Source organism: Dryobates pubescens, chromosome Z, assembly GCF_014839835.1.
Source record: "Dryobates pubescens isolate bDryPub1 chromosome Z, bDryPub1.pri, whole genome shotgun sequence".
NCBI classification, from domain to species: domain Eukaryota; kingdom Metazoa; phylum Chordata; class Aves; order Piciformes; family Picidae; genus Dryobates; species Dryobates pubescens.
The window spans coordinates 59,002,679-59,027,889 of record NC_071657.1 but is presented as its reverse complement, the minus strand read 5'-3'; the positions used below and the strand labels follow the sequence as shown (position 1 = coordinate 59,027,889).

The window sequence follows — 25,211 nt, the reverse complement described above, 5'->3', positions numbered from 1 at the left end:
TGTAGCATCAGCCAATACCTGTAACTGGAGCATGTCTGAGCTGGTGATGCTATGAGCCAGGCTCACTGTTACCTGAGCTGCTCTCACTGCAGTGAGTCGGGAACTGACAGCACTGCCAGGCAGCTGGAAAACACACGGACAGGATTACATGTACAGTTATCAGAAAAACATTGCTCAAAGCTGTAGAAGCAAAAGGAGTTCCTTCAAGCCTCTACTTCCAGTACCTAATGCAGCAGTTTATCAAATATTCATTAGAAAGTATTCCAACTCTCTGAACGGACAACATTCAGTAAGCTACCAAGAAAAAAAAAAGAAGGCTTTTTTGCACCAAGCACATATTCCAGGTATTCTGTTATTAATGTATTTAATACCCACAGGTCTATTGTTATGCACAAAGACTTCCTCTGTTGAAAAGCAGTCATGAGCAGCTAGCACATGTCCCTCAAAAACAGAAAGCTGAGCCTTTTTCTGTGGCTCCAGTTAAGAGAATTTGGTTCATACCCTGAACATTTGCTCCACAAACAGGTTCTAGACAAAGGCAGACACTCAAAAACTAATACAGCTGTGAACTTGGAGAGCAGGTTCACTTGAGATAGGAGAGTAATGTATTTTATTTAATTATGAGAATCTTTAACATGGCATTTTTCAAATCTTTCCAACTTTAGCCATTTAAGCAAGGGGGAGAGTAGATATCTCTCTCCTAATCTAGGTATTACATTGTCTGAAGCATGCAGGCTCAATATTCATATAGAAATACATACACATTTTCTGGTCAGCAGACAGACAATATCTGTTCTTACAAACTGTGCATCATATACAATCTACAGGACCACTATTCTAGACTATATCTCACTACCAGGCACTGCACAAAAGAAAACAAACACCATTAGCATGGGAGAGTTGGCAACGGAAGTCTAGTAAAAACACATTGTGGTGTAAAGAGTGCTTGCTTAACCAGTCTTTCCCATGAGCATTGTCATAGAGCCTCATTACTGTGTATTTGCTTTGAGTCCTCCTCTGATTCCCCTTGAAAAGGTCTTATTTCAGTCTCATGTATCTGCTACCTCAAGTCTCACCACATTTATTTACAGAGACAGAGCACTTTTACAATACATGGACTTTAAGACTATGGTACCAGGGGGATGGTGATGCAACAGCAACCACAGCCTGTGCTTCTGGAGGAGCAAGGGACAAAACTCTTGATTTCAGCCTATCAAAGGACAGTGCTAGAAGGCTATACAACTCCTCAGATATGACTCAAGAGACTTATTCACATGAAGTTCAGAAAAAGTTGCATTTAACCAAACACAAGATAACTGTGGCATTTAGCCAGTAACCATATTTAGCCAGAATGTTTCAATGAATGTTTTTCTACTTATACACATCCTTTACTCTACTTTTGAAAATCAGGCTTTCTACTACCAGGTAAGATTTTTGAGAGGCAGTCCACTAAAAGTAATTAATTAATTAGTTCTGACATTATCTTACTGTATGATAATACATTATAGAGTAAGCACGGTCATCTCTTTTTTAGAAGGGGTCTCTAACCTTGTCCAGGAAAACTTGTTTCATTTTAACATCAGTGTAGTTATTTTGTATGTTTCAAAGACCAAAGAGACAGTACGGGATTTGAAGAAAGTATATGAAAGTCCAACTCCAAACTATTTCAGTTAGCTTCAAGTGTTGCCACCTACAATTACAAAATGAAATTTCTCAGCCTATTGCCCAGCCACTTCCACCTACATTTAACTGCCAGTCTCACTGTCTCCAGAAATACTTCATGTAACTCACAAAATTCTAACTTCATATTTTGCCAGCTGGTCACCTCATGGCACAACAGGTTTTCCCTGTGCTCAATGAACACTTTTAAAACTCTAGTCTCTTTCCAAGAACTACCTAGTTGACCATAATCTCTGTTAATAAACTCTCAGTCTCTATTTCTCAAAAAGACACAAACCTGAGGAAGCACTCATATAGATCAACGCTGAAGAGGCAACAAATACCAATTAAAAGCTATTTCTTTCTCTTACAGCCCATGCTATCTTCACTTGCCTAGTCCAAAAAGCATTAACACAGCCAAGCCTGAAGGCAGCAGGAAAAGACTACTCTGGTGAGTAGTCAGTCTGGTTGGTAGATTTGCTTAGTTTCCACGTGCTTATAGCAGGAATGAAATTTTTTGGGCGGTCTTTAAGAAAAGCAATTTGTTTTGGTTTTTTTTTTGGTTTTCTTTTTTAAAGGCTAGTTGGTCAGATTAGCACATCACTGGAGGCTTGACACATGCAGAATAATATTGCACATTCCAGTAGGAATTTCCAACAGGCTTTCCTTCTCCAGAGGTTAATTCATGAGGAAACACAGTAAAGCATGAAAGGTTCCTTTGTCAGTTTTATACATTAACTGCTTTTTTAAATAAAGGACTTGCAATATTAATTCACTGTATTTTGACACATTTACCATTTGTTCCATTCTTTTCACTGGAATTACTTTGACTTGTTTGCTTTTTACTAACTGTATATGTTCACAATCCTCAATAAAAGAGCCAAAATTTGACCATATGGATTTCATTTCCCTATATTTTACCTACGGTGACATCAGTTCACCTTTACATGAGCAAAATGCAAATGAAACAATGGAAAGGATGGTTTAATATTGCCAGGTTAGAAACATACACTACTCAACTATGAAAGACACAGAAAAATGTTAGTATCTACAGCACACCTCAGTATCACCCTGTAAATTGGCTTAGTCAGTAGAAAGCAGCCTACAAAGGCCAAATTTATTTCTAGCATTAGGAATTTTATATTTCATTTTTCTTGGAAAAGATTGCAGGTATATTGATAAGCCAAATGCATAGGCACACCTACATAAAAAGTGACTTGTGAGGGTAAACACTTTGATTATTACCCAGAAAGGGTGATTAGCCCATCTAAAACACATTCACCCCTGTGCAAGGAGCTGACAGAAAAGGCACAAGTTAACAGCAACAGGAGACATGCCTGCAGACTTCTGCTGAACCTCAAAGGCAACTTTTATTATATGTAATTGCCTCACCACCACCTGTGGCCACAACCCCACCCATTACCATTTGAGGATCAAGTACAAGGAAGAAAGCCAGCACAGAAGTGGAGTGGAAGAACAGGAAAGAGGGGCTACAGACCATTGGTAAGGGCAGGGCGCAGACGGAACTCACCACAGTGGCACCAGGAAACTCAATTCAGGTTTAGCCACACTCCTCATCTGTTCACACATGTTGATGTTGACCTACAGCTCTACTGCACTCCTACTGCTGCCAGCTTAGATCATCTGCTGTGCAAACAGCAGCTAAGGTCACCCTGATTAAGTTGAGACATCTTAGCCAACATGCAGGACCAGAATAAAGTACAAGGCTTACTGTGGCAAAAAGGGACCCTAAGAACCAAAGAAGCTAAGCATATCTGACAAGAGCTACTGAAACGTCACCAAAAGGCAAACTAGTTGAAAACCACAAGGAAGATTGTAACATTAAGGTTTATGGTCACTTCCATTTTTCTGTGCTAGAAATTCAAAAGATCGGTGGCCATTTAAAAATAACCAGTTCATAACCCTTCATTGCTGCACAGGATTTTTGACTAAACCAGCACCTTCTCTGATTTCCCTCTCAATCTTCAAAGTGTCAGAAAGCTCATCTGCATTACTCTGAGACCAGACAGTGAATTACGGATACACTTGTAGTAAAAATCAACTGCTTGGAGAATGGTTAGGAAGAGGCTAGTCTTGGCTATGAGACAGGAGGACGGCAGAAACAGGGACTGGGGAAGTGAAAGAAGGGAGGGGGAAGAGCCTTTCACAAATGAAAAACAGTCCACTACAATAGTCTGTTTAGCAGGAGGGAATGGTTACCAAATGGATTCAATATTCATCTTATTGGGAGGCTGACATCAAAAAGCTTCCCACCAGCAAACTCACAACACAGATACCAGCTGGAAGAAATGTGTAAAAGTGTAGAAGAACAGAAAAGGAAAATGGCAAGCAAGAAAGCTGGAGTGAAAGGCTAGGAAAACTGGAGAAAGCTATGTAGAGTATCCCAAGCAAGTCAGGCCAAAGCTATGTAAGGCTCAGATTCTGAACTGTAAGACTTAGGACAACTGAACCATCCATTAGGAAAAGCCATTAGCAAGGCCATCATTTAGTCACTGAGTAAATCTGAAATCACCATGACAAAGGCTTCTCAGCCCTGACATTCATTTTCAATTCTTCCTTTGACAATTCATACTTCCTGCACCTTCTCCAGCCAAAGTCCCTCTGCTACCAAGTTCTGAAGAAACCATCTGCTTCTCTCTATATATACACACACTCTGAAAAGAGCCCCAGAAAACACCTAAAATGTTGCAGCACATTTTTGCTTCAAGATACAAACACAAGCATGTGAACAATTAAAGAAAAATATTCAATGCCATGGGTTTGCAGCCTTACACCTTTGAGAACTCATTTCCTCTCTGACTGGCTTGTTTTTAATTTCTAAGTAATTACGGTCAATAACTTTAAAGTTCACAATTACAATTATTTGATTTGCAGGTAAAATGGCTTTTTTTTTAAATTGCAGTCAAAATCCTAAAATTGTCTGTGTTGGAAGAGACCTTCTAGCTCCAACCTCTCTGCCATTTGCAGGGGCACCTTCCATTAGATGAGATTGCTCAAGGTGTCATCCAATCTGGCCTTGAAGACTTCCAGGGAGAAGGCATCCACAACTTCCCTGAGCAACATGTTCCAGTGTCTCACCATCCTCACTGTAAAAAATTTCTTTCTAAATCCACCCTCTTCCACCTTAAAGCCATTCCCCCTCACCCTATCACTACAAGCCCTTGTAAAAAGTCCTGCCCCAGCTTTCTTGTAGGCCCTCCCCAGGTACTGGAAAGCTGCTGTAAGATCTCCCTGGAGCCTTCTCTTCTTCAGGCTGTCTCATACCTTGTGTCCCCATAGGGGAGATGCCCCAGCCCTCTGTGGCCTTACTCTGCACCCACTTCAACATCCCAAACCACTCAGCAACTTCTGCATCTGAGATAGCCCAGTACAAGCAGGAAGCATTAAAAAAAATGGAGGAGCAGCATCAAGTTCACAAGCTAGAACCTAACTCTAAACCATCTTGGTCTGGCCAACTGTGCAGGTGCAGAAAGCCACAGCACATGGAGATGCACCTTCTCTCTTCCTGCTTTATGGTGAGATGAGACAAGACACTCTTGCAGGAAGAAGGCAAACTATCTATGCCTATCAGCTGTCACTGTTGGCTCTGGGGTAACCTCCCAGTGGTTGCAGCTAGGTCACTTACCACACAAGCAGGTGTTGCTTGCAGAGCAATTGTCCATCTTGCTTTTGGACAGCTCTGGCCCTTATTTCTCATTTACACACATACTTAGTAATAAAAATGTTTTTTTCTTTATCATCAGGAGTATTCTAAAACAGATATCCTCTCTAACATAGGAGAGAATGGAAACACAAAACTTTTGAGCAAGGTTTGAAAACAGCAAACACCCAGCCTTCTGCTCAGTACATCTAGAACCTAAACAGAGACTCAGCTGCTGAGTGACAATGACATTGACCATTGTATCACTGCAAAAGCATCAGATATGGAGTTACCCAGATGTTCCTCCTAACACTGAGCACAAAAAGTCAGAGACGTGCCCTGAAGATAAGTTTTCATCCAAATCATACACTCAAGTATCTGACTGTATTTATACTACTAAAATAGTATTTCTTCTTAACTGACACAAAACTTTGTCAATCTTGAACTTAACTTTTCAGATTACCCCTTTGTGCCTATTCCAGAGCCTACTCCAAAAGGTTTGGATTAATGTAGCAAATACTGAACACAGGACAACCTCCTAGCTGCCTTGAATCCATTTCCACAAATGAAAGAACAGCAGTAACAAAGCTAAGTATCAATCATGAGTAAAATATCAGGAGTACATCAAAAGCATTGTGCAAGCACCTCAAAACAAACTTTCTGCTTGAAATAGCAATATGAAGACCACTGAAATAGAGGAAATGTAACTAGCTTTAAGTCATGTTACAGCCACTATTGTACAAGCCACGTGCATAAACTTAACAAAATTAAGCTATGTGTTTGCAAATTTTGAAGTGTCTACCCGGCAAGGAAATTCACATGTTTGAGGACTGAGCACTGACTTGTATTATCTTTTGCATAGCTGCATTTTTGCTTCCTTTATTGAAGCACTACTTCAAAAACTAAAACTTTTGCTAGGACTTGCAATGGTCCTTCCTCCAAGCTTTGCTTTGGTTAACAGCTCACTCTATGGTCAGCCTCCTTATTATAAGGTGTTTACAGCTGTTACAGGAAGAGAAGCAGACTCCATGAGCAGCACCTTGCCCAGGTGAGTCTGCCATTCCCATTCTGTAGGACAACCATTTCCATAGAGAGACAGGTTCACAAAAAGCCTTGCTCATCAGCAGTATTTCTACTTCTCCTGGCCTGCATACTAAATGCTATCAAAAGTGATTACAAGTACTTCTACCTAACTGGTTCCAGTTTTCATACAAATGATCATTTTCAAAGCAAGTTTATACTACATAACTTCAAGAAATTAAATTGATTGATATAAATTTGCATCTCAAATGTGCTTGAGCAGCTATGGCAGACCAAGTCTCCTAATGGCATGGGAGCCAAAAAATCTCAACAGCTCATTTCCCCACTCCTTTGGGAAGTCCAGATAGGCCTGTCAATGGGCTGGTTCTGTAAGCACAGAAGCAGTGGACCAGTCAATACTCTACCATCATAGCCCTCAAAAGGATACAGATTAATACCACAAATGTGCTTTTTCATGGAGCTACTTAATTTTAAGCATAAAAAAGGGGAAACTACTGTGTTATTGCCATGGTTCACTGTTACAGGAAGCACCACTCCTTGTTTTGCCTATTACCCCTCACAATACTAAGAAATTTGACTCATTTTGTTCTAAAATAAGTCACATGGGCAGACTCTCCAGCAAAACCACATGGTCTTACTTCTCATGATCTGTATGAAGATAAAAACTGGAGCTTGTTCTACATATGAGAGCAATGCATTTTCTGAAGCATTCTAACCCATTTGTTCAACATCACTACCTAATCAGAAGTGACAAATTCAAGACAGCAATCAATCATGGCCACCTGTCATCTACACACCTTTAGTAGTGAGCTGCCATGGATACTCAAACATCGAACCAAGCCCAGTTCATCTACCAGCATCCACTAAATTTTAGAAAAATAATAAATAAATCTATACACTGCTTTAGTCTGAACAGCAGTATTCAAAACAACTTCTGAGCTCAGACATAGTGAAATCATGTTTTCAGTGTGCCTGGTTTTATAAGAACAGCTGTTCATTTCTCCCTGGTAAAAGCACTTCCCCAGACTCATCTAAATCCCTGCTTTTACCAGAATTCCTTTGTGTTCCTGTTCAGTTACACCACTACATACCCACCCTGATATTTCAGTGCACTATTTACTCTGCTATACTGTATGGAGACCATATGGAATTTGAAACTTATTTAACTCTGAAGAGAGGACAGACAGCTATTGATTTGGTACATCAGCTAAAAAAAAAAATTAAAAAAATAATCTAAAAATCACACAAACAAGCAGTACTTCTGCAAGACACATCTCATCCCTACAGTTTTGAGGCCCTGCACGTTGAGAATAACTTTACCAGCAGAAAAAGGTGGGAAATCATCTTTAATCTTAAATAACAAACACAAAGCATTTATCTATCTTTCTTGTCCAAGCAGTCTCATATTTAGACTGTTTCTTACAATTTTCATACTGTATTGGGTTGAACTGAGATGGAGTTAATTCTCCTCACAGCATCTTTCTAGTGCTGTGGTATTTGCAGCAGTAGACAACACAGCAGTGTTTTGGCTACGGCTGAATCCAGTATTCAGGCTGTGTCCTTTCAACATTTCCCTGCCCCAAGAGTACATGGGGGGGGGGAAGGTGTGCACAAAATCTTGGGAGGGGACACAGCTGAGCCAGCTGACTCAGACTGGCCAAAGAGGTATTCCATACCATATGACATCAGCTCAGGTATAAGAGGAAAGTGAAGGAAGGAATTGTGGGGATTTGTCCATGGTATTTATCCTCCCAAGGAACCACCAAGTTTAGAGAGCCCTGCTTCCCGAGACCGACCACCATCCTGCTGATGGGAAGTAGAGACTCACATCACTCTCTGCTTTTTGCTTCTGCACAGTCTATTGCTGCGTGCTTGTTAGTGTTATTAAATTGCTCCTATCTTACCCCTGGCTTCTGTTATATTTTCTTTCCCTTCTTCCCCTGGTCACTTAAGAGGGGGAGTGATAGAGCGGCTTGGTGGGTATCTGGCCTCCCAGGCCCAAGCCAAACCACCACACTTACAATGCAGCATTGCCCAGCAAACACTGCCATGTCTTCACTGGTTTTCATGATTTGTGAAACTACAACACTACAGATTAAATTCCCTCAGAAACATTTCTGTAACTCAAAACTTCCTCGGCAGCGGAAGAGCTAAGAGTAGCTGCAGACCTGGACAGCAGGACACCAAGGTGGCGGCAGCACCACTGCAGAGGCACCTGGAGAGAGCAGTCAAGATACTGCAACTCCTGCTCATGTGCTCCAATTCACACCTGAATGGTGTCTGCACATTCTGGTGCCCCACTACACACATGCTATCCAGATCTCTATGTGCAGCAGCAACACAACTTAAATCAACTCAACATGCTGCTCCTCCAGCTGCTTGTGCTCATCCATGCTCCAGCTACTACATCATGTTGGCAGACCAGCCTGCAGATTCATGCTGTGAGCCAGACCAGGGACCAAATCCAGCCAAAAATAATCCTGTAGGAGTCAAATTTGCTTCTTCCACCAACAGTGCTGACTGAAATCACACACAAAACCACAGCTCCAGGGTGCGGTTCCAGAACAATTTAAACACATTTAAATTCTGGCCGCCGCAGTCCCACCTGGCTACAAAGTCCCTCTTGCCTCGGGCCAGCAGGCGCAGCTGTGAGAGCTGCAGCCAGCCCCTGAGAGGCCTGAAGAGTCTGCAAATCCAACAAAGCAAATCAGCTCTACAAGGAGGGATTATCTTCCTGACAGATTAGGTCTCCATGCCATCACGTGAGCGTTGGTGAGAGGTGAAGACCACAGCAGCCTGACAGTGAGCAACTGAAGGCACCGCAGCAAGTTCACACTACAAAAACTTCAGTTCTAAAGATCTGCAGCAAAGCGGCGGCTGAGATCCCAATGTAATTGGCACCAGTGTAAAACGGCAACTTCTTTTATGAAGGATAACCCTAGATACAGGATCCTGTTTTTGACAAAGCAAACTGTGTCCATGTTTAGTTTTCAAGATTTTTACCTGGTTTATAATCACTTCAACCTGACTAGAGAGTCAGATATCCTCTGCACTCATCTATGATGCCCTAAATAACCTTTGAAACATCCCTTTAACAGCACAGTAAAACATTCAGTGGCCTGTAGTTCAACATTACAACCGTGTGAAAGAGGGACTGCCTTAATGAAGCACTTTTCTGTACAGCAGTGGTGCACTTGCTATTCCAACGGCCTCTGAATTAATCTGTGCTGTGCTCCTGGAAGCTGTGAGGCTCGGATCCTGCAAATATAACCACTGTACTGAACAACCTTACATGTCAAGCAAACTGCAGGAAGATAACCTTAACTTTCAGAAGGAACAGCCAGTAAAGGAAGAACAGCATGCATGACAACATATTTGAAGTTCGTAAAGAATTGCTTTAAATACCATGCTAGATGCAACAAAGTTTTTACTGCTCCTTGAAAGAAGCCGATCAGAGTCCACAGGGGAGGACCATATCCTTCATCACCCACTTCAGCTGAAGCCACAGACTTCTTAGCCAGATACACCATGCCAAGAAAAGGGGATGAGTATAGTAGTCTCTGGCAGCTTTAGAAGCAGGCTGGCAGGCAGGGAAGACACCACACCTTGAGGCAGCAAGTCCTTAGGGGCTGGCAGTCCTTTGCCAGCAGTTGTGAGTCAGAGCTCTAAGGTGCTCCTTGAATATAACCCCTGAAGAATTTATACCAGGCTGACCTCTTTACTTGGACAATAAGTGATAACAGAACTGATGCAACTCCCTCAGGTAAGCGTTTATTGCTAGTGAATACTCATACGAACAAAGTAGTAATTTAACACTGAAATCAGCCACTGGCACAGGTTCTTAATGACCGGTTTTTGCTTGCACATTTCAAAAGATATTTAGGAGCCATGCAGAGCTTGTAAGAACACCATCTGATTCAGTATCTCTCTTGATATGTAGTAAGGAAGTTGATCTGCAAACCAAAGCATCTCTTTTCTCTACTTCGAAGAGCTCTGTGGAAGTGCCATGGCCCCCTTCACTCCCTCTCCTGCCACATGGCCCAAACTAATACCTTGCCAAGGCCCTTGGCAATCACAGAGCACCCTGCAGACACTGCTTGTCCCACCAGCCCATCACCATCAAGGACCAGGGTATCTTTGGCTGGTGCCACAGCAGCTGGCAAAAACTTGACTGGAACAGTGCCAGGGACAAGGTGTTGGTCACTAGCACAAACCAGACCCATTCTCCAAGCTTTGAAGATAAGACTCTACAAGTTCCACAGGACATTCCTCTTCCAAGCCAGGCTGGCACCAGGCTGAAGAGGACAGTTTTCTGAAGTTAAGCACAAGCACCAAGATACAGAAAGTGCTGACTCATGAATTTACCATAGGGTGCCCAGCTTGTGTCCCAGCCCACCTAAATCAAGGGCTGGAAGACAAGCTGCCTTCAGCTGGCACTCTTCCTCACTTGCCTCCCCTTCCCAGGACAGGGGCACCCAGTCTGTGAACTCCTCGATTAGGCTCCCTGGGCCAGGGTGGGCATCACATCTCCCTTGTCCAATACTTACACTTTCATTCTACAAAGAGGCAGTTCAAGGATACCTCTTAAAAAACCAAACATCAAAAAAACGCAACAAACCCACACTGAAACAGACTGAACAAGTGAAGCAAACACAGCAAGTTAATAATTTCCTACAAGGAGCAGAGCACAGGAGAACACACTTGCTTATCATCCCACTGAAATATGACCCAACAGTCCTGCCTATCACTGCTAGGTATCATTTTTTCCACCTCAGATGTAAGATTATTCCAAGTAAATCATAGTCAGCTAGAATTAGCAACAGTATCAGACAAATCTTGACCTAGACCTAGGTAACCAAAACACCACTTAATAGAAGAGGCAAACTTCAATTCTGTGTACTTCCTATACCTTGCCTCAAGAACTGGACTTGATTTAGCACACTCACAGGTGCTGCAAGTCCCATTTGCAGCACAATATTAATACTTCTTGTTTCAACAGTGTTCAAGTAGCTTTAAGCATGCTGTAACATAGCTCCTTCATTTCTTTACCAAGAGACTTCAGGGGAGATGAACCTGCTTTGTACAAAAAGCACACAGAGAACCACTCCTACCAAGTGAATTATGCACAGTTGGTTAAACAAAGCAGTTAAACTTTCCAAGTTCTCATTCAGCAGTTTAATTATTAGCAACCTACAAAAGAGTAGAAGAGATAAACAGTGTATTTGGCCACCAAATTACACCCATCAATAAAAGAGGAGAAGAAAAACACTCTCATAAGCCACAAGTACTACAAGTACACCCAAAAGAACATATATGCATAGGATACAGTTAAGCTTTGCTTTTTCTTTTCTTTTTCTTTTTTTTTTTTTTTTTTTAATCCCATCTGCTTTCACTTAGAAAAATCCTATGGAACCTTTACCAAAAGATTTTTTGCCCCCTCTTAAACTGAAAAATAGCCATTTGTTTCCCTGTGCTTAATAGATATACAGACAAATTTCATTTCTGAAGTTAGACACTTTTTGAAAAGCCACTGGCTTTTCACATCCTGCTGAAGGAAGCAGCTAGATTCAGTTTCACAGAGTAGCATAGGCTGCATTTCATTTTAGGTTTGCCCTGCCTCTCTCCACAGGCAGGGCAGCTCTCCCTCTCACAAAACTTTGTGCTGCTTATTTGTCTCATCTCCTAGCACCACACAGAAGCAGTTCTGGGAGCAAGTACCAGAAGTACAAGCAATGTCCTCATCACTCCATACCAAAAGTCAAGTTTCCTCCATATTTACCCATATATGCTCAGTGAAGCTAGCTTTCCAGCTTCATTCAGGAGAGATGAGAACTTTTTAGCTATTTGTCTTCATTAGACACGCCTGATGATGATGAAGCATCTAGTTTCTCTCCCAATTCAGTATACAGAAACCTAGGACACATTCATTCAGCTGCTCTGAGCATGGAAATGCCTGAAGTCATTTGCAAATGCAGACACAGCCTCATTCACTATAGATGTATTACATTCTTGTCTGAGTGGCTTCACCATGCTTCCATTTCTCTAAAATGTAAGTGTTTGTTTCTGCAGACAAGTTTTAGAGAAAACGAGCTATGAAGGAGGTGTGAGTGTTAGGAAAAAGATATTCTCAAATAGAATAAACCAGATTGGAAGAGACCCTCAAGATCATTGCATCCAACCCATCATCCAACATCCTCTTATCAACTAAACCATGGCATCAAACACCATCAAATCTCCTCCTAAACACCCCCAATGAGGGCAACTCCACCACCTCCCTGGGCAGCCTATTCCAATATGAAGATGCTTGATTTGCCTATCTTCCCATGTTCAAAACTTCACATTTAATCTGTGAGGTTCACCCAAGATTTATACTTTTTCTCTTCATAATCACCAACAGCACCAAGCATTATAGCTCAAGCTGTATTACAAGTCCCAATACTCTGCAGTGCTGTGAGCCTCTATATCTGACTGGGCCAGTATTGAGAAATAAACCAGGGAACAGCTGTACCCAGACTGAGAACCAGCTATGTAAATCCAGTTGCAGTGTGCCTGTTCAACACAGTTTCTGATGTATTAAGTTTCTTCCTTGTACTTACATGATCATACTCATGTTGGTGCTAGACACAAATACCTGAAAAACTCAGTGGAGCACCAAAAGAAATTTCATCCACCACATCATTTTTTTTAAACTCTTAACAGCATGCAGAGTTGGAGGCACCTGTGGTCCATGAAACCACAAAGCTCACCAGGCCAAAAGAAGGCTCAAACATTTCACTCTGAGTTCCTGTTTCCCCTGTGAACCATGTTCATCCTGAAGTAGGACCCACCCAGAGAGGAATCCTCTTCTCATTTTTTCATTAAGCTATTTCCTTAATTTGAAGCTGAAAATGGTCAGCAATAAGCTTTTTTTCTATGTATCTTTTGAGTTACACCAGCAAAACTTGTAATACAAAGCTAGCTTTTGAATTTTGGGATAGGTCTTCCCAGTTACTCACTGCTACAAGGTCTTATTCTCAGGGATAGTTTTTCCCCTGTGGTGTCCATCAAGCTACAAAACATAGCCAAGGTCTTCCTCTCTAGCTATCAAAATAAAATACTACTGATAACCACATGATTCATATAGTTCCTAGCAGAGAATTATCATAGTAAAATGCTAACCTTCTTTAAAACAACAAACTGTGAGAAGACTGACGTCAAAGTCAAAAGTTCAATGTTTAAAACAGTACTAAGTCACTAAGCAAGGAGTCTTAGCAATTTGATAGCCTAACTTGGACAACTTATTAACTCTTCCCAGAAATACAGAATAGATCTATGTTCAACATAAGAAACTGTTTGCCAGTGATCCAAAACACAGTTTTAGATATGCAGGGAACCTACAACTTGTGACGTGTTTTGTAAGAGCTTGGGTAGTTCTGGTGTACGTTTTATAGTTGGGGAGCCTTTTCAAGATGCTGCTTTTCTCTTCATTCCAAAACATTAGGCAAACAAAGTTTAGATAAAGCATATTTGGGTTTCTAGACACAGGCTAAAAAAAAATAATATGAACCTATACTTGTGATATCCCTACAGACAAAGCTATGGTTTATTCTTTGGTGTATTTAAAAACAAAACAAACAAACCAACCCAAAAAGAAAACCCCCAAATATTAAATAAACACCCACTTTAAAAAATGTGCTGTAAAGAGAAGGTACAGAAGGAGTTTTAGCAATTGTGTTTATCAGAAGGGATGCAGCATCAGAAAAGCCAGGAAAGATGTTCTCATCTAATCCTCTGAGACAGAACAGCAAACACCAGGTAAATACTACAGCTCAAGACACTAAGTTCTCCCTGCTCATCACAGCAGAAATCTCTGAACTGTCATAGAAAAGTACAAAAACTGAGAAGACAGAACATGTCCTCAAAACTATATTCAGTATTCTTAATGTGGTCATTCTTTCCCCACAATAAACAAGGCCCTATGTTCTTAAAATATTTTGAGCAGCAATGGCAATGTAAATCATCCTCAGCACCCAAAACCTAAATGATGAGCCTTTTACTTTAAAATCAAAACCTTGTCTTTGACCACATTGGACTTTGTGGCAGACTTGCAACCACATGTCCACACTCACGTGCTCTTATACTAGCTGGACCATGACTGCATAGGAAAGCCTCAGTTGCTGAGGCACCTGATGGGCCCACCACATACATTTGAGGAGTTTCTGCACAACAGGCATGTGGATAAAGTAGCAACCTGGGGCTGGAACACAGTAAGGCACACTTTGTCCAAGCACTGCCTTTCCACACAGGCAATGGCACAACAAACTGAGGTGACTGGGAGACTGGCTTCACCAGAAAATACTCACCTTTGACTGCACGGGTACCCAGCCTATGTACATAACCTCCAAAATCTGTTATCAATACTGACAACTGAACACACCTTCAAAAGTCTTGCATCCACCTACTAGGTAGTGCAAATGGAAAACCAAACCTACAAGCCAGTTCCACAGACTGCCTCAACTGGCAGGCATCAATAGAAGAAAATGCTCAGGAGGCCACAACATCCTCCAAGCTGAAGATCTCACTGCCAAGTGCCACCTTTTACATCCACTCTGCATGGAAGCCAAGTGACCCACAATATTGCGCAGGACTCTTTTGCTTCTTTGAAATAAGAAGGTTTAAGACCTTGTTTTAAACAAAGCTGCAATGCTGAGACCTGGGAAGCTGTTCACACAGGATACCAGGGTTGTTGTGAGCTTTGCAAATAATTCCTATGTTCACGTTATGCAGTGGATGAAGTATCAGAGGCATTTTTTTGTAGGGGTGGGACAGAACAACACGGGTTTGTATTGCTATGCCTATAGGAACCAGAAGAAAGCACAGCCCGGTGCAGGATTTCAGCACAGTACAATGATGAGCGAGCCCTGTAGCAGGAAAAGGGAAGGTGCTTCAAGGATTTTTATTAAATACACGTTTAAAAACTAAAGGTACCCTTCCTGAAAAGAAATGCGTGGTACCGGCACTGCTTCTCGCCTGACTCCATTTATCGTTTAGAGATAAGAAGTTCTAAATAATAGTTATAAAACAAAGGGTTTTAAAAAGAAAAAAAAAAACCAAACAAAAAAACCACACAACCAAAAACCACACAAAACTAACGAACAACACACACACACACACACATTTTTAATTTTATAGTCCGAAATTCCGTAGTGAAAGCCCAAAGGTTAAAAAATTACAATCCAAAGCTGTAGTCACGACTAAACTCGCAGAGTTACAAGGCAAAGCGATACCTGTAACACCAAGTAACAAAGCTAACCCCAAAGCTCTAGCGCTAACCTACAACGCTCAAGTTGTGACTCGGGGTTACAGCTGTAACCCATTCCCAAAGTTTGAGAACAAAACGCAGCTCCATGAAAACCTGTTCAAAACCCAGCCGGAGCCCTCTGTGAGCTAACCTAAACTAACGAGCCAGAGCGCTGCTCGCTCCAACAGTCCGCTGGGTGGGTTTGACTCTCCTTTCATATTAAACCGGGAAAGCCTGCAAGGCGCTGGTGGGGGGGAGGGCAACCCAACCCCGAAGGCCTCAAGCACCCCGGGCTCTCCACCGTCCCCAAATCTCACTCACAGCCATAGCGGGGCCGCTGCAAGGGCGCCTGCTCCTCATGGTGCATCCTGCCGCCGCCGGGAGGGACGGCGCCGGCCTCCGCCCGCCCTTCTTATGTGCGGCCTGGGCCGCGCTGATTTGCTGTCGCCGCCGCCCGCGACCGCCCCGCGCGGCCGAGGCCACCCGGGGCGGCTCTGCGCGGGACGGCGGGGGGCTGCGGCCAGGAGGGGCGGATCGGCCGCGGCACAATCACTAAAGACGCCGGGGAGAAGTGGGACAGAAAGAAAGGGAGATAAAGAAAAAACACAGGGGACACTTGGAGGAAAAAAAAAAAATTAGGGAAAAAATCCCAGAGAAAAACAAACGAGATAAAAAACCTACAACCACCAAAACCCCCCAAACGAACCACAAAAATCGCCCATTCATCCAACCCACCCACCAACCCACCCCAAAAAATCCAACCACAACACATCAAAAAGCAGGTAAAAATCCCACCCCCCCAAAAAAAAAAATCCCCAAACCAAACAACCCCCACAAAACAAAAAAACCACACACACCCCAACCAAAACGTGGCAAAACTAAACAAAAAAAGGCACAACGAAAGGGGGAACAAAAAAGGACTAACCACCTCACCCCAATCTAGAAAGAGTAATAATAAAACAACCAATCAACCAACCCCAAGCTTGCAAAAACAATTTGCAAATCAAAGAAACCAGTTCCGCACTGTGAGAGGCCAAGGTGCCTCCTCTCTGGTTTTATTTTTGAGGTTTGGTTGGGTTTTTTTGTATTTGTCAGTGTAGGGTATGAGAAGTAGTGGTAAATCTTCCTGCAAGTTTTTACTATTGAGAAACTCACAGCCTCCATGAGCTCGATTTTTGTCAGCCTGCGAAGGCTGACTATCAAAATGGGCAGAGCATCTTTGGAGTGGGGTGTGCCCACATGGGCCTCTTCCATGTTGGTGCCCCCTTCTGAGGGGTCTTACAAGGGAGTGGGGCATGTGCCTGCATTCATAGGTTCTCTGTAGGGTGCCCTAGGTATTCTGAGAGAGGGGTTAGTTTTTGACAGCAGAGTAACAAATCTGTGGGTCAGAGGTTCATGTTTTGTGGCCACAGGCTCCCAGGTGACATCTGAAATGCATGTGGAGGTGGTAAGGGGCAGGGGTTTCTCAGATAGAGTTGTATTATAGGGCAGTACCATATATCTTCCTGGCAGTCTCTAAATCCTTGCCATGCAATTTGCTGGAAGACATAAAGTGAAATAGTGTCTGTGTACAGCTGCAGCCTGCCTTGCAGAGTCCGTGGGACATAGCACACCTGAGAATGCTTGTGGTTTAAAATATAGTCAGGTGCCAGGGGACTCTCAATAGGTGTTTGCAGATTGTCTGGAAGATTTAAGTAATAAAAAAACCAACTACCAAATAATGTTGCTGGATCTATAGAGTCTCCTCTGTGAGTTTCCACAGGTTTGAGGATGTCTGTAGGTTGTCTGCAAGGCCTGAGTTTTGCTCATTCCCTAACTCTGGCTGTTCTGGATATGGCTTACAAGTTGAAAACACACTGGGGGAAAGGCAATCCTGACAGCAGTTAAAATACAGATTATTCAGAAGGAAAGGACTGAAAGGGTAGAGGAGCAAAATGGCACTCAACAGGAAGCACCATTACTTTTGTCAGAGTAATCTTTAATTTCTCTGCTCCCTTTTCCTCCATCCCTAAAGCCCAGAGATGATGACTTACTGTAAAAGTGTGTGATTCAAGCACTGGTAGAGCCATAGCCTGCACCTGACTTTCTGAATGTTTTCTTGAATTTTAAGCCATCAGCCATTTACTTTCTTCTCCTCCCATAAAAGAAAGGAAGTGGGTAACTAAACCCAACATGGAAATTAAGCTTCCATAGCTTAAAGTGCATTTGAGTTGCTTAAAAAATACATTATGCTTGTTTTAAATGACCACTTTTATACCAGTATACTTAGCCTAAATTAAGAAAATATTGAATAACATATTCTCTCTCGATTTCTTTTATTCTTCAAAGCAAGACATTTCAAAGTTTTGTTTAATTTATTTTTTCTGAATAAAATCAAGAGACTCTGTCCCTTTGAAAAGGTTACTTTTGACAGAGCTGTATCATATTTTGAACAATGACATTTCTCTCTTGAGAAGCACTTATCCTGAACCACAGGGTAAGTAGACATGGTGTGACACGATGGCGGGGAGCACATGTCTTCAGGGAGACTCTTCAAGAGCGTGCCAGTCTCTAATGTATTTTCTTGCTTCCTTACTCAGTGTGGTTGAAAAGACAAGGATGTGTGCAGCCTTGGTGTCAAAGGCTTGTCTATTGACACCGCTGCTGAGAGAATGTTCATTCTTGTCTCTCAGTCTCTGTACCTGCAACATTTCCTGTCCTTCCTCCACCCCATGGCTCCACATGCCCTGGGATGGCACATTTTGTGACTGCACAGGGACGCAGCTAATTGATCTAGAAAAAAAAACCCAAAAAAACAAAACCGCAGCTGCCTCCCCCCCCCCCCCCCCCCCCCCCCCCGCCCCTTTTTTTTCTTTTCTTTTTTTTTCTTTTCAGCAGAGTTATTTCTTTGGCCAGCATTTCTCTTTCACTCAGCTGCCTCTTGAATCCAAGTGCCAGCACAAAGCAGGAGCCGCCTCGGGGGGGCAGAAATGAAAGCCCAGAATAGGGAGAAGTGAGAGTAATTTTTTGGCAGCAGTAACCTCTGTAATGTTTGCAGAACAACAGGCACAATGGGAACCAAATGCTCCCTGTGGGAGACGAGACAGGTAAAAGAATATTGGAGTAATGAGCAGCAGCCATGCATGTCTACTCACTACCCTTTGCATCAGGTTTATTAATCCCTCATTTTCTGATTTGAAAAGCAAACTCTGTCAGCTGTTGGTGGCATGAAGATTTAGACACCTCTGGTAGGAGCCAGGCAGAGGGATGGGTGCCTGTGCCTGCAAGCTGCTGGAAGCAGCATATCAGCTAGGGGAGTAGCCCCTCTGCACCTCCCTTCTCTCCTTCCTCATACTTTCCCTTCCAAAGCACTACTGCTGCTGAGCTCAGCACCTGCCTATATGGCTGGGAAGTTTCCCTGCAAGAAAGGCAGCTCACCATGTATTCTCTCACTATCTTATAGGAACCTGGTTGCAGTAAACGATGTAAAAGCAACTACAGACATTTAGTCAGACTACACCTAGGGCAGTGAACCATATTCTAAGTACTCAAGCACTATGCTTTCATAGTTACTGAGAAGCATGCACTCAAGAAATCAGCATAGTCAGCTATCTAGAGTAAATGTTTGAATGTGAACATTTCCTGTTCACACACTGGGTCCTTTGCTGGAGGTTAAGATCAATGTCATAACTATATTATCAAGGACATTGTACTGTGGATAATGTGTTTCCCACTTCATTCTTACTAATAGTCCACCTCCAGCCTCCACACCTCTTCCTGAGCAAAGAAACATACCCCTATAGGGTGAGAACATGGCAGCAAGCTCAGAGTATATAGGCTGTGTGTATAGGCTGAAAATACAGTGACTGTATTTTCAGAGGCAGCTATGGAACTGCTCAGGATCTGTGAGGTAAACAAGATGGTGGAAAGCTGAGAGAAGAAAGGAGGAAAATATGCCCTTCCAACAACTTACTGCCTGCACTTGGATCAAAAAAACCTGCAGAGGCCTCTGCTCCTTTGTGTTTCCTGACAGTTTTGTCGTGTAGAAAGGGATTTTATATGGCAAAGGATATTGATATTTGAAATTCTTGGGTGGCTTATGTAGCAGTGACGCAAGTACATGCAGGTAATTAGAGACAGTAGGCTTTTTGTTGGAAATAGAAGCTTTGATGTAACTTTTTTTTTCTGTGACAATACCTTTATTTTGTTGGTAAATAACATGTCTTGTCTGACTAAATTTGTCCTACAGAAAGGAAAACTGCATTTGTTTATTTAAAATATGGTTGGGTTGTTTGTTTTTTGCTGGGGTTTGTGTTTTGGGGTTTTGGTTGGTTAGTTCGTTGGTTGGTTTGGGATTTTGTTTGTTTGTTGTGGGTTTTTTTGGTTTTTTGTTTGTTTGTTTGTTTGATTTGGGTTTTGTTTGTGGGTTGGGTTGTTTTGTTGATATTGGGTATTGCAATGACAGCCCTTATCCTTTTTAATTTTGTGTGAGAGAAAGCCTGGGCTGCAGAAACTGCCCGAGTAAGTGGGAGGGGAGAAGCTGTTCCTTGGGTGGATCATCCTGAATCTATGCAGCACAATACGGAAGGAGATTAGCTCCAGGCAGGCTCTCCATTACCACAAGGACCTTTTCAATTGTTTCCTTCATGTAGCTGATTAAAGGCTGACAAGCTCAAGCTGGACATGCCACACCGGTGCTTCTGCAGACCCAGCAACAGTGTGTTGTAATCAAAACCGTCTGGCTGTCCTTTGCACTCCCATGCAGCCAGCAGATCATACCCTGACAGGAAAATGAGATGGACTCTGGGTGCCTCATCATGGTGGTGGCTGACAGTGACTCAGAGCTGATCCCCCTGAAAGCTGATGAGGATTTCAGCAGGAAAACCAGGTTAACCCAGACTAATAATTTTTACATAAATTGAAATGAAAAGGTCACAATTGCTGTGTTTATGAATCCAACCCAAAGGAAAAGAGGTGCTCAAGACAATCTTAGGAAACACAAAATCAGTAAGTGCTCTCCTAGTGTGGTTGTCTCCACAGTTTGCCATGAGTCTTGCAAGTGGCTGTCTGCCTAGGGAAGGAAATCAGCTGCACGCATCAGCACTTGGGACTGGGCTGGGTTACAGCCTCCCCCTCAGCATGGTATTCCTGTTATGCATTATTTATTGCCATGAGGTAAGTAGACAAGACATCACACAACTGGACAGGGATCCCTGAAGAAAACACAGCTAGTGTCAGTGGAGAGGCTATAACTACCCTGCTCAGGACAAACAAGTGAGGTACATCACTTTTGTCTGCTCCCTGCCTTGTGGCCCATGGAGGAGAGGCAAAGGTGCAATGTAGCATTCTCTTTCTTTGATTCCCTTATCATTTCTTCCCTTCCAGTGAGTAAGGGCCTGTGGTCACAGCAGAAACCCTAATAAGAAAAGTGTAGACTGGAGCATGTGAGTAAAAGCATCTTAAAGAAATGTGACTTTTCACAAATTCAAATTTCAGTGGTAACCTGAATGGGTGGGTAGAAGGGGGACATACAACTGAAGTGCTTCCGTGTATTTCTCCCTCAGCAGCAATCGTTCTATCTTGCTGAGGAAGTGATTTCAACTTTCTGTACTCATGAGCCTGTCTGTAGGATCATATTCAGTCATGATACTGAGCTGACTTAACGTTCCTCTTCTTTGCTCAGAAACTGGTGTTGGTTCTGGTTTTTTTCTCAGAAGCCATCTCAACTCTAGAAGAGCTGCTTAAGTACAAGAGAGAGTAAAGTGGTGTGTCCTTTGCTGAAAATGAGAAGCAGTGGTATATTGGTATCACTGGGTTGTACCATTGCTTGCTTCATTTCTAAGGTGTATTTTTATAAGTACTTTCTTATCGGGTGAGGGGCTACCTCCACTTTTCCCATCCTGACTTGATTAGATCCTGCCAAGGTACCTAAGAAACTAGTGTCTCTGCTTGAACAGGTATTGGGGGGGAGCGGGGGAGGGGAAGAAAAAAAAAAAAGAAAAAAGTATTTGTTCAAAATGTCTTGGACAAATGCCCTGGTTCCTGCAAAAGTGGCAAAAGTTTAGCAAGGCAGAGGTGGAAATATTTCCACATGAACTTTGCCAGAAAAGAACTTTCTCCATTTGTCTGTTGGAATAAATATTTATTCATTTAACAGAGTACTTCGGAGTGGAGTGACCCTACTTGTCTAGACATAATGAATGACCATAAAAATGAATTCAGAATGCTTTGAAAACAGGGAACATCTGTACCCAGCTGCAGCTTGCAGATTCAGCAAAAAAGCATTCTTTATCGGCTTGGATGAAGCAAAAGTAAAAATTGATTGTTTCCCCACATGTTACCCACAAGATGTAAATGGTCTGCTAGTGGCACTGTTTCCTTTTGGGGGTTGGAAAGGGGGAATTTGTAGGGGAGATAGGGTGGAGGGTTTTTTTCATCTTGCAGTACAGCATCTATGTGCTTCTTTGTGATTGCCTGTGCTTAGCAGTGTTTCCACTCCACTAGAATTCTATGCATTATTCATTCATTAATGTATTATTTATTTATTATTCTCAAGGCACAGTGCTAGTGCTTGCATTTGCAGTGCACAGAGTGACAGCTAAGGCAACCCTACAGCTATTTCTTGCCTGCCAACAGTTGCCCCACAGATAAAGCATATGCTGAACTCCCATGGATTTCCACTAGACTAATTCTGGTCTTCTTATTTCCACCACTTTCCTACTGGCATAGCTCCAGCCTTTTGAAAAGGTCCTCATTATTCACATTAGTGTAAAAAAAATGAAGAACATGTCTGAAAGACTGACAAATTCAGGCAATAGGAGGCTTAGCAAGGAGAACTAATTCCAGCATCCAGCACCCTTCACAGAGAACACAGTTTCAGCAGCCTCCTCTTATTTAAATCAAAATTACTTCAGTTTGAATTACAGTCCTGGAAGTGGCTTTGTTGTTTGGTGCTTTTGTTTGTCTGTTGGTGTTTTTTTTGGGTGTGTTTGTGTTTTATGGTTTTGGGTTTTTTTTAAAGTGAAAAGAGACTATTCCTCACACGACCACACCCCAAATCTGTGGTGGCTGCAGTGTTAATGTCAGAATGTGAATTCTGGCTAAAAATTAACCAGAAGCCTGTGTAGGTTGTGACACTGAAGCTGATTCGTTGGATTGTGGCAGCACCACTTGTTAAGAGGCCTGAGCTGCTCTCCAGTGAGACTCATCCCACTAAAATACCCAGCAGAGGTGAGCCAGTCCCTGTCTGAAGGCATTTTGCTCACCTACCTCACAAGGTGCATAGTGCCCAGGCAATGGATTTACTTGCAAGTGAAGGAATTCAGCCTGCTGTTGGGCAGTGACAGCTGAAACTGCGCACAAAGTTCTTTCCTGATCCTTTCCATTAGTCATTTTTCCTGCTCCACCTGTAGGCCAGATTGGTAATTGCACTGTCTCAAAGGACCCTATTTAATTTCCATAACCAGATTACTGGCAGTAAAATATGCTCCCATGACATGGCCAAGCATTAACATAGCATATAGGGAGGGTCCTGTGTCATGCTGAACAGATCTTTTACTTTAGTCTCAACTTTCATGTAACAATAACAATGCAAAGTAGCATATTTAATTAAAGATTACTTTTTAAACAGATGTGTGCTCTTATCCACCTTTCTTTTCTATTGGTTTATCATCAGTCAATAGTTCTGATATGTTTTTGCCAGGCAAGATCCAGGGTTTTTCCCCTGGGAATTGGGCTAGATATGTCCATATAGTCTAGTCACAGAATCACAGGATGTTAGGGATTGAAAGGGCCCTAAAAGATCACCTAGTCCAAACCCCCTGCCAGAGCAGGATCACCTAGAGTAGGTCATACAGGAGTGTGCCCAGGTGGGTTTTGAATGTCTGCAGAGAAGGAGGCTCCACAACCTCTCTGGGCAGCCCATTCCACAGTTGGTCACACTCAGGGTGAAAAAAGTTTTTCCTTTCGCATGGAACCTGTGCTCCAGCTTGTCCTGTCATTGGACATCACCGAAAAGAACCTGGCTCCATCCTGACACACTTTATGTATGTACAAACATTAATGAGGTCACCCCTCAGTTTCTTCTCCATGCCAGAGACCCAGCTCCCTCAGCCTTTTCTCCTAAGGCAGGTATTCCACTCCCTTCATTGTCTTTATGGCTTTGTGCTGGACTTTTTCAAGCAGTTCCCTGTCTTTCTTGAATGGAATGGCCCCGAACTGGACACAATATTCCAGATGTTGCCTGTCCAGGGCAGAGTAGAGGGGGAGGAGAACCTTTTTCAACCTACCAACCACACACCTTCTAATGATACCATTGGCCTTCTTGCCACAAGAGCACATTGCTGGCTCATGGTCATCTTTCTGCCCACCAGGACCCCCAGGTCCCTTTCCCCTGCATTGCTCTCCATCAGGTTGGTCCCCAGCCTATACTGGTCCATGGGGTTGTTTTTTCCCAGATGCAAGATGCTACACTTGCCCTTGTTGTATTTCATGGTATTTCTTCTCACCCAATTCTCCAGACTGTCTAAATCTCGCTGAATGGCAGCACAGCCACTTCAGGTGTGTCAGCCACTCTGTTTGCTCACCCATGTTGTTGATGAATATATTGAATAGTACTGGTCCCAGTCCTGATGCGTGAGGGACTCTACTAGATACAGGCCTCCAACCAGCCTTTAACAATTGTGTATTTTACATGTATTTTTGCTCACAAAACACACTATGACAGCTCTACTAGTTAGAGCTCATACTAGCAGTGCAATACTGGTATGCTGTACCTCAAGAGTATATCAATATCTTATTGTTCTCCTATGACAATATCTTTACTAGTGACTTTTTTTTTTTTCCGCTGAACAGATTCACCATCTTATTCAAATTTTAAAAGCTTTGGCTTTAACTAAAGAATGAAAAGACCAGGTTGAACTCAGCCTGCATAATGAGAATTGGTCTGCAGAGTTAATTGTTCTCAAGGAGCCTCATATTTTCCATATGTTTTCACTGGATAGTAACAAAAAAATAATTTCTGTAAGTTCTTATGGACAGAATAGGGGGAGAACTTATTCATAGACAGCAGTTATTCCAGGGCTCAGACCTGCTACATGGGAAATAAACCTGGGAAAAAAGATCTTAATTTATGTAATCCTACATACCAGGAGGACTGCCTTTCAGATAGTCTCTCTCAACCACCAACACTGCAACACTGTTTGCAGGCAGTATCTGGAGTTTGTAAGGGAGTCCTTGTGGGAGTATGTGCAAGGACAGCTACTCAAAGCTAAATGATGTAGTAAATATAAAAGTCCACTAATGGCTTCACTTCCAGGACAGTGGAGAAGGTGGATTACTCTTAGCTCTAATTTCTCATCCCTAGCCTGACTGCAAAGCAAATTACGTTTTCATTTAAAGTCAGGAACCCCCTGAGAGTCTCAGATTTAAGTGGTTTGCAGTCTGCATGGGCACAGAACACAATTAAAGTGTTGCAAAATGCATGATTCAGAGCTATTGTAATCACTGAAAACCACTGTTGTTCTGCAATAATCCAGCCCTGTCTGTTATCATGGAAGTTTTTTCAATTAAAGCATCTGTGGGAGAACTGAA

At 42.6% G+C, this 25,211-nt stretch overlaps 1 protein-coding gene across 1 annotated transcript in view; it reads right to left on the bottom strand.

The window, feature by feature from the left end:
- The window catches only part of IQGAP2 (IQ motif containing GTPase activating protein 2), a 141,587-nt gene extending 125,526 nt beyond the window's left edge, over nucleotides 1–16,061 (bottom strand). Inside the window, exon 1 of the mRNA XM_054179067.1 lies at nucleotides 15,963–16,061. Within this exon, the coding sequence (XP_054035042.1) occupies nucleotides 15,963–16,008 (46 nt within the window). The 5' untranslated portion in view covers nucleotides 16,009–16,061. The remainder of the gene's footprint in view (nucleotides 1–15,962) is intronic.
- Between the last annotated feature and the right edge of the window lie 9,150 nt (nucleotides 16,062–25,211).